The sequence below is a fragment of the Clupea harengus genome, chromosome 2, assembly GCF_900700415.2.
Source record: "Clupea harengus chromosome 2, Ch_v2.0.2, whole genome shotgun sequence".
NCBI classification, from domain to species: Eukaryota; Metazoa; Chordata; class Actinopteri; order Clupeiformes; family Clupeidae; genus Clupea; species Clupea harengus.
The window spans coordinates 16,278,586-16,289,274 of NC_045153.1; the positions used below are offsets into that span (position 1 = coordinate 16,278,586).

The 10,689-nt window shown below is 42.2% G+C and overlaps 1 protein-coding gene across 3 annotated transcripts in view; it reads right to left on the reverse strand.

Annotated features, from left to right (window-relative positions):
- Window positions 1-4,954, reverse strand: part of zeb2a (zinc finger E-box binding homeobox 2a) — a 50,154-nt gene extending 45,200 nt beyond the window's left edge. For 2 of the 3 annotated variants that reach the window (XM_012828428.3, XM_031584600.2), the window contains exons 1-2: window positions 3,701-4,747; window positions 3,084-3,237 (exon numbers count right to left, since the gene is read on the reverse strand). In XM_012828428.3, coding sequence (XP_012683882.2) covers window positions 3,084-3,237; window positions 3,701-3,874 — 328 coding nt within the window. In that variant the 5' untranslated portion in view covers window positions 3,875-4,747. Of the gene's footprint in view, window positions 1-3,083; window positions 3,238-3,700; window positions 4,748-4,772 lie in introns of those variants that run through there. The other variant, XM_012828421.3, reaches the window with a different exon arrangement.
- Between the last annotated feature and the right edge of the window lie 5,735 nt (window positions 4,955-10,689).

A 10,689-nucleotide genomic window follows, 5' to 3' on the forward strand; every position in this document is an offset into this window, starting at 1 on the left:
GGGATGGGAGGGATGGGGTGAGTGAGTGAGTGAGTGAGGCACAGCGGAGCAGCAGATATGAAAGGCATTCAGGTCAGCACTGATGTGAGCGAAAGTGAAGATCATACCAAAGGAGAACCAGTTTGGCTTTGTGTGTGTGTGTGTGTGTGTGTGTGTGTGTGTGTGTGTGTGTGTGTGTGTGTGTGTGTGTGTGTGTGTGTGTGTGTGTGTGTGTGTGTGTGTGTACGTGTGTGTAAGCATGCAAGCATGCACACACACTTGCGTGTACCGATGGGTAAATAGATTTCCGCTGCTGTGAAAATGGCAACAACCTAACAAGCTGTCAGTAGCTGACTTCATCTGCTAAATTTAAATTTAAATGAAATTAAACTATATGAGATACATAGACATGCACCATTTTTCAGGGGAGGCGAAAAGAGTCTTATGAAAGGTAAGATCCTCAGCAGCTGGGTACAATGGCACCTTTGTGAGAAATGTGACAGAAATGGCGCACTGGACACCCTGGTACCGCTGACGATACGAGCATGTCAATGAGACACACTCCAATGACATCCCATTGTCTACAGGCACTCGTGAACCTGGTAACCTCTTGCAAATAGTTCCAAGTAAACAGCACACAATGTTCCTTTAACAGAAAAAGTAAGAGATGTTGGTGTGGACGAAATGCTTTTCAGCAATCCTATCACAGTAACAAAACAAAACTTAATTTATAAACAAAATCAATTGAGCTATGACTGATAAAATAATAAAATCTTGCCATCTCATTTTAAGAAGAGATATTTGGGAAATCTTCTGAACACAAAGAATAACCTCACCATTAAAACAGACCGTCGCGAATACAAAGTAGCAAAACTCGAGCCATTTTGACTTGGAGTGTTTGGCAAAGTCAGCCGAGCGTTTCTGACAGCTGCGCCCGCGTACTAGGCCAAGCTACCCCGCACAGCTGGATGTGACGCACCGCTCTTATGGCGGTGGTGTGTGTGCGTGCAGGGTGAAGGGAGGGGGGTAACTGAGAACCACAACACAACCGTGCAGCTTTGCGCATATCGAGTTACACACAGGGCCTAATGTGACCTCCCATCGGGCTCTGGAAAGGAGGGGCGGATCTTGCGGATCTGGCAAGGGGGACTTTTGGGAGTGAGGTGTGGTGGTGGTGTGGGGAGAGGGATGCTTATGTTGGGGGTTACACCTCTGATATTATACTATTACTAACTCATTTTACAGTCGATTTGTCACCTGGAAAAACAGATGTGTATACTTAATTGCAACAGTAAAATAATTTCACAAACGATGCAACGGACTAACAATATATTCCGCTATCAGTTTTTCAACCGAACTATCCTTGACAACAACAAGATGTCACTAGTTTAGGGCTCATCCATCATAAACCAGATTGCTGAAAGCGAAAAAAAGAAACAGAAAATTATAATCAGTTCGCAGGTGGCTTCAGCCAAATTAATACATTAGTATGAAAACTGTTAGAGAGCAAATATTTAAGACATTCATGGGCTTAATTTGAATGTGTCGAGGTTGAACATGAGCTAAAAATGCTGTAGATCCGAGGGACAGTAGGCCCGAAATGATAGGCTACTGCTCTGAGAACAACTTCGCCACATCACTCTTCCCCGGAGTAGTCTCACTCATAACTCTCTGGCCTACTGCATGTTATAGCAGGTTGGATTTATCATCGGCATTTTGGTAATCCCTGTATTTTGTCGTAAATGACAACAGACTTTAAATAAAAGTAAAGTGAGAATAGACGTTTCTTCGAAACCTTCCAAATGGTTGTAAAAAGAGAACTCATCTCGCTGTAGCCTACTTGTTTTGTTTCCAAAGCAACACTGATCTAAAATGGACTAATCCTTTGTGGACCCATATATCAAAACATACCTCTAAGGGTGTTTTTACACTTTTGATTCTTAATTCTTACAATAATAATACTAAAAGCTGTAAAGACACAATCTGCCCCTTTTTGTCACACGATCTCTAACAGACAATGATTGATTTTATTGAATCAATACGTTAATAAAGAATCGGGGTCAGGCATAGCAGAAAAGTCGGTACCAAATTGAAAATGCAACTATTAATATAGCAAACATAATATAAACTTTGTGTAAGCATATGGGGACCATGAGCGTAGCAGACGAGCTATAAATCTGTAAACGAAGCCACTCTAAATCAAACCGTCACTATCTGCATTTAATAGCCACCCACTGCTCAATGAAATAGGCCCCTGTTTAGTGCCGAAAATCTATGGTTTCATAAACAAAAACATATATTGTACAACGTAAAAAAAATTCAATGTAATAGAATAATGCAGATAAAAGCATACATTGTGCACATCATAATCCGGGTATTATAATTACGCAAAATAGAAATGTTTATAATATTCGGAGTTATTATGATGCAACATGCCATTGAGCTAACAACAATACACGCTAGCAGCCTCCCTATAATCAATCCCAACTTGATTGAATGAGTCACAATAAACGAGAACTATGAAGAAATATTCCGAAAAAGAGAATAGAGACACTCTTCATAGAGCCATAACCCTCGCAAAGTCTAAGTTGTTCAGGGGTCATACAATTGACGATTGAACTGGTCAGGCTATACAAATAGCAAAATGCATTTTAGTAAACACTGCTACTGTAAAAAACGGTGTGAAAGATTCCAGGGGTATTACATGACAGTGAAAACGTTTGCAATCCAAACACACAATCGCTCACATAACGGTTTCCTTCCTTGCCTAGAAGATAATAACACTATCTGGGACCGTTATTCCAGCCCTTGTGCTACCTCGAACACCGCACTTAGCAGGCTTTCTTTCAGAACTTTTCCCAAGCTCAGTGAACACGTTTTTGAACAATGTCTGTTACAAACATCAACATTTTAACATGTTTAAAAGTCTCAAGAGTCCAAATTAACTTTAGCGTTGTACTTTGGATCACATCTTTCCACTTTTTTGATGTCAACTCTTAACGCAGTGTTGGAAGACAGGGGACGCGACTCTTTGTGTAGACAGTGTCATTACCCTTCCAGTAAGCTAAATTATCACATTTAATCAACATATTGCCGTTACTTACCGTTCTTTCTTCTTGGGTTGGCTTGTTTTCGCCTCTTACACCGGGGCCCCTCCGCCATGCTCTCCTGCTTCATTGATAAGAGCGGGTCAGATGGCAAGCAGTCCGCATGGGCACCGCTCCTCCAGACAGCGCAGCACGCAGGCTCCGGTAGGATCTAACAACCAAACAAAACGGCAACAAATGTCCACTCAGATCAGATAGATTCCGTTTTATGAGGATGGTCAAATCTAACTTAAAAGTTCTCGTTTTGGAGTCCGACTTTGGAGAGGTTAAAGCGAGGGAGGAAGCACGTCCGTCGTACGTCGCCTGTGTCTTTGAAGTGTCTGCTCGGACAGAGCGGCTGTGCATTGAGCAGCAAGCGTAGGGGGACGGACACTCATACACCAACATCAACACCTCTGATACCAGTCCCAGTACGGGATGATAGCTTAACTCAAGATCGGGCTCGTTATAAGGCAACAAAACATAGGTTGCTTATATTGGGAATCACCCTGTACAACTTTTGCAGTTTGTGAACAACTAAGCAAGAAAACTAGGCGAGTGTTCTTCACTAAAAGTTTTACTGTTGTAGCGTATAATGCTCAGGTCGAAAGTGCCTCATCTCTTTGTGTACTCACTCGAAATGATTTAATTGTAGGTCTCACAAAACAGCGAATGTGCAATCCTCCAACCTTTTTTTCACAAATAACTTCAGCAACAGTTCTGATAACTTCTTTTGAGGCAACTGTTATCATCTCTTGCCCCCCACCCCTCCCTTGCCCCACTCTAATTGACAAATAGGAATACAGCATAGGCTCTCCTTCCTATAGTAGTAGTTTAATGACGTGAAAAGTATTTAATAATTTAATCGGAGTGCCCTTTGTAATTGTTACCCCGAAGAGAGTAAGTTATACACGTCCAGTAGTTTATCTAGACCTATGCATTATTTTGAATTTTTTTGTTTATGCACTATCCTAGGCAGTCGAATAGGTTATACCCTGCTAAATTATGTCAGAGTGTACACCAAACCTGAAACTGCAAAGATTTAAAGAACACTGTGTCTCCACTTCTGTTTTGTCAGAATGGGAAACGAGCCATGACAAGCGAACAAATAAATAAGCCAAAGGTCTCGCGGATACGTGTATATGCTGCAACGTCTCAACGTCTCCACAGAGCTATCAGAAGTGATTCTGATTTGAAACTGTCACCATTGGATGTTGCTTAACAAAACTGGATGCTTTTTTTTAATCATTCATACGAAGAAATTACCGGCAGCATTTTCATCTCGACCAAGCCTCTGCAGAGGATATTTTATTGTTTTACCTCTGGCATCACTGAAATACATCAGAACTTCTGCTTTAATTGAGAAAGTTAACTAATTCTATGTTCTGATAAAACGACAGGCGATGGAATAGCGACGGAGAGCATTTAGGCTTCAGAGGCATGGGAACGATCGTTCCAGCAAGACACCTCGTAATAACCCACCATCAAACTTGACGCATAGCCTGATGATACATGAATAAAATCATCATGGGCGACAACTAGGCTCAGGTACATTTCCAACGGCGCATCGCACTCCTGTCTATACCTGCGCACAGGTGAAAGTCTGTTCAACTTTTTTTTACCTGTACCATCGCATCGAGAACTTTTTTAATGGTCGCCGAAATGCCACTTACACATAGTTAAGAAGAAATGAGTAAGTACACCTACCCGTTTTTTTCTGTTAATGTAATCTTCCCAACTGACAGATGGAGGGAAAATAAGCCGAGAATGTTATGAAGCGATGAGGATTCTTAAAACTGTAAAACGTGTATGCCTTGGAATTAGCTTGACGAGGGACCGTTATTCCTGATGGGCAGGTTTGGACTGATCTCTTCCAGCCACTTCACGGAACAGACCTGAGGACGCACTGACGTATTACGCCTCCTCTAATGACATTTTTTCGCTCTCTTTATTCCCTGTGATACAGAGGCGCAAGACCCTGCAACACACGCCACCTATCTTCACGCGGAGGGATAATTGAGAAGCATTAACGTGAGAGTGTCTTTTGGCAAATCTAGCCATATTCTAGACATCCAGATCACGCGTTGTCTTTAACAGAAAGGTTTTAAGTTAAATGTATATTTTGAAAGATTTGGTCAAGATATGCTTGCCACGGTTCTTCCCAACACAAGGACGACAGGGGGCAAACATGGTTTTGTGGCATCAACTGACCCATGACTGCCAGACATGGAGCCACATCCAGCGCCCTGCTTTCAGTAAGATAGCTTGCGTTTCGGCGGTGCACAGGTAGTCACCTCTGCCCGTCAGGTGACCTCATAGGCTAAGTAATTTAACGGAGTGCACAGGTGGTGTATCTCTTTCACTGCGTGATATCACACAGATATTGCTACCTGGACCACACAGGTATTATAACCTGATCTCAGCGTGATTTCATATAGATACCTTTCCGGAACACACAAGTAGGCTACCTGTAAAGTGCTTGAATTTTACCATTGCCTTTTTATACACATTTCTTTCCTTGCAGGGCTGTTTTTACACATAGGCTACCCAGTCGATGCTGAAATGCATGTCGTTGCAAATCGCATCCCCCCCAGTATCGAATCACTCCCATGCTGCTGAGCAGTCGCAGGCTTATTTTATGTTTAAGTGCACTCATAAGGTTGAATCAATAGCCTGCATGGCGGTCCACTATAATGAATAGGCCATTTATGGAATGATTTTGTATGTCGTGTTTCCGTTCTTTATATTATATTAAATATTAAAAATTTTGAGACAGTGTTTAGAATAATTCACAACATTCGTGTTGCATTTGTGCATTCATTTTTAATTGATCAATTGCTTGCCAAAATGGTCTAATGTCCGCATAGCCAGTTGGCAGACTGCATTCGTTAAAACTGCGAATGAAAGCGACACCCAAATTGCATGCAAATACCCGTTTATATTTTTAGTTTCAAGTCATTCGTTACTGCACTTGCTGGGTTTTGATTTATTTTGTGATTGATTATTAAGACGACAAACTGCCTAATTATGGTAATATTTGATCGTTATTATTTTTTTGCGGTATAATAAAGACAATCACAACATTGTAGACGACGTATCCATCTTATTGTCTGATAAAAGTTTTCGTCGAAATAAAAAAAAATCGAATAATGTTTCCCATAGTCTTTATCCTAGTCATTCTGCTTAACTTTCTCTATCGCCATGAGTTCCTTGTATGGCGTGAAATTGGATTACAGTGCACTGTGAACAAACACAAACTCGGGCGTGTATGGGTATAGATCTGATTGTAAGACCTTGACCCATTTTCGTTTAAAACAAAAGAAAACGACAGTTTAAAGAGCGGCTCAGTGCAGCGGTCTATGTGTTATCATGTCTTGTGTAATGCGCACACTGATTGAGAAAGTGGATTCAACATCGCTTTCTACCTCTCTGAGACGAAACAGGTGGAATAAAGCAAGTACTGGAGAACATCTTCTGAATTTCCAAGCATATTCTCGCACAAACAAAATAATATAAGTGGCATAGTTTGTTATTATAATTTTTTTTTCTCTTGCATTCAGCATTTCAGTGAAGCTTGTCGTCAGAAATGTGTAATCACGATTGTTGTATGTGCAAAACCCCCTGTCATACAGTGGGTTTAGTTCCAGCCGTTTCACTGTGCTTAAAATCCTGAACAGCACCACTACTGATAACTGTAGTATCCACACAGGCCACTCTCATCACACACACACACACACACACACACACACACACACACACACACACACACACACACACACACACACCAAAACATTTCAAAGTTCATTTTAAGATGTCTATGGAAATGAATACATTTTAACATCATTGTCAAATCTTTTTTTTCTGTGAGTAAATGAGTTGTTGCACAATGGACCAATACTAGGACTGATGGAAATATAGATGTAAGATGCTCTTTGGCATTGCATCATGCTTAGTTACAATAAATAACAGTCATCCAGTTGAGGTGGGCCTACTGTAGGCATTGTGAGTGCATCAGGCGTTGCTGTCACTCCATCACCATAGAGCTACTTTTTTGGAAACACAAAGGAGAAGTGAAAGAGATGGTCAGCTCACCAGAAACCTGACAAAAAGGTTTAAGTCTCATTTCCTATATTAATAATCTTTCTCTCTCTCTCTCTGTCTGTCTTACTCCTGCTCCTGTCTCTCTCTGTCTGTCTGTCTGTCTGTCTGTCTGTCTGTCTGTCTGTCTGTCAGAGACACATATTCATATAATTGCATAGATGCATGCTTGCAGTGAAATAGAAATATATATATAAAAAAAAAACGTAATTAGATACCACTGGAGTGAACAACATCCATCTTTTGGGGACAATTATGACCAAATTTGTGGTTCACAAACTCATGTCAACTCCTATATTAACTTGTGTGAAACATATCACTGAATGCAGAATACAGTATATGTCACTATACACTCTCTTCCATCATCAGTACATTTAAGAACCGCTTTAAAAAGCAACCACGAGACAAAAAGATTGGCCTGTATAGACCTACTAAATGTCTCTGAAAATCTATACTAACTGAGAGAAGATAAAGACAGTGGCAGTGAGATCAGTTTTCATCCAAGTCGTTTATTAATTGTATAACATTCAAGTCTTATTTTCACCTAACCTGACATACATTGCAGACTCTGGACAATGGCGGTCAGTGTCAAGGCTCAACCTTTGCTGGTTTGCAGGGTGAAGTGGTTGATGGCTTCACATTGGAGTTGGAGGTGGGTTGTGCCCAGATGCTCACCCACACAGACACAAATACACTCTCTCTCTCTCACACACATACACACACACACACACACACACATACATGCACACTCTCTCTCTCTCACACACACACATACAGTGACACACTCTCTCTCTCACACACACACACACACACACACACACGCACACTCTCACTCACACACTCTCTCTCTCTCTCTCTCACACACACACACACACACACACACACACACACACACACACACACACACACACACACACACACACACACACACACAGCCATGCTTTCTCTTACTCATAAGCACAAGGCTGCTCCCCCAGTGTCTCCTCCTCCACCTCCTTCTGCGCCCCACATGAATGACCTAATCCAGCTTCTGCTGTCAAACATAAACACATCGCTAATCTGTGTCTATCTATCTCTGTAATGCTGGTGTAAGTGGTAAAGAGAAGGAGTGAATTAAGGGGGAGGGGAGAGTGAGGGGGGGGTGGGGGGGGGGGGGGGGGGGGGGCAAGTGCTAGCAACTAATCCTAGCAAGAGGGAGGGCAGATTAAAACCAAAGGCCAGGAAATACAGAGAATTCTTGCAAAGGTTGTAGGATGAACATCAAGCTCGGTGGACCTCCTGCTCCAAAAAAAAAGAGAGTAAACGTTACTGCTTGTAAATGCACCCGTGTAGTTAAGGAGGTCAGCAATACTCAATCAATCTTTTATTTGTCACATTGCACTGTCAGGCAGTGGGTTGACATTTATGCAGAAGGTGCTATCCCCTGCACATTGAGACATGCATTTCATCTTATGAGTCAAACTTTCATGCACAGCATACGCTGGTGCATGTGCCCATTGTTTACAGAAGTGCATGCAGACGCACAGCTAGGCCAGTACCTTGTGCCTTGTGCCTCACTGTGCTCTCATGTTTTTTTTCCTTCTTCTCTTTTCTTTAAAAGTCAGGAATTGTCCAAAGTGGATAAACGATCATGGCTTAGCCTAGCCATTTCCTGAGGGATTGGGTTTATGTAAGCATTACATAGTAAATCCTGATCAGAAATCCTGTCTCATGGGGGAAGTCAAAGACTTCTCACAGTTATTGTCTCAGAAGCAGACGAACTTTCATTGAAGGGAATTTATCAAGTACGTTCAGGGCATGGACCCTCTTTCATTAGTCTTGAAAGCCAGAGTCTGAAATAAATGTTATTCCTTTCACTGCTTACTTGTTTATCATTAGATACTTATTTGAATCAATATATATCACCTATTTCTTCACAGGTTTTCGGTTACAGTTGAAGAACTTTGAATAGGGCAAAACTGGCAACATTTTACAGAGTTGCAGTCATGCTCCCCAGCCCAGTGTAATGTAGTAGTATGTGTTACCCCAGGGACCGAATGTAAGAGCTGGTCATGACCTTTAGGTGAGAGACAATATGCCAAGACCCTTCACCTTTTCCTATCTAGGTGGAGGGTTTATTTTGTCACCTTGTGACCTTTGCCTGCCACACCAAGTCTTGCCAAACATAACTGTGCTTCCTCCCCCCTGTGACTCAGTTGTGTCCTCTACCTCAGACTTTTGCAATCTCGTGTCTCAACGTAGGTTTTTACCGCAGTCAGTTCCTGAGTTAAATCATTCGTGGATCTGTGTAAAAGTCAGATTTCTAATAGATACACTTGAGGTAATCATTTTTGCAATGTAACAATAAAATACTGTGAACATACACACATCTTGCTTTTATGCCTTGCATTAGACATCATACCTACATTAAATTTGCAATGCAATTCATATTAGTTTTTAACTGAGCATGCTGTCTTGTTAAATCGTAATAAAATCCTTAATATTAATCAGCCCTCTTTGTTTGCAACTCTTAAACACATTCACTGTAGCGTACATGAATAGGTGGACCAAGCCTTCAGGGCTTCTCCATGGGAATGAGCCTGCGTTAAAAGACGCACTAGAAAAGAATAGCAGTGAGGTCCAACCTAAAAACCACTTCATCTGGTGTTGTCACTTTTCATTACGGAGGGCTGAAGGAGTCACTGAAGTGGGGTCTAATTGTCATTAGTGAGTCACGGCCCACGCAGGGTTCAAGAGCTGGAAGGAGAGAAGAAGGGAGCCCCGGGCACTTGTCCCCACTCCGCAAAACGCGCTGAATACAAACAAAAGGTGAGAGAGAGCGCAAAACGATGTGCTTCACTGGAGTGCTGTGCCCTTTTAATGTCCCGTGTACACGGTGAGGTGACCAGACATCAGAAATCAACACGGAATCTGCATAAATCTCAGAGCGATTAATCCCAATATTATGCTGTTGGGTTGTGTTTTTTTTTAAATTTTTTTTTTTTACCTAAAGCCAACTTACTATAATGCCACTCTTTCTGCACTCTCAAAAAAAGTCGACCCCACCACCAATCAGGGGTTGTATGAGGCCAGATGTGAGACCCCCCAGGCAGCGAGTGGGCTTGCTATGCCTTGCTAAGCCTAATGGGCAGTTTTATACAGCAGGGGCCGACTCTGATTAGTGTAATTCCTCCCTTGCCTGATCACCCCCTCCACTCTCGACCCCCCCCCCCCTCTCCTACCCCCTAACCGCTCCTCCCTCCGACTCTAATACATCTGCAGATTAAGGTGGACCAAATGTTGCCATCAGAGATTATTGTACCTAGCCGGCTATTAAGGTCCAGTGCACTGAGGGGGGGATTAGTGTACCTAGCCAGCTATTAACATCTGTGGGTTAGCAATCAGGTCGATGGCTAATACCAATGTCACGAGCTCATGCGCTAAAGGGGCAGGAGCTGAAATTCAAACTTGGACACCTGTCAGGTCAGGGTAGGGGGGCTCAGGGGGATGGTTCTCGTGCCACCGTCCACCTGTTACAGTTTTATCA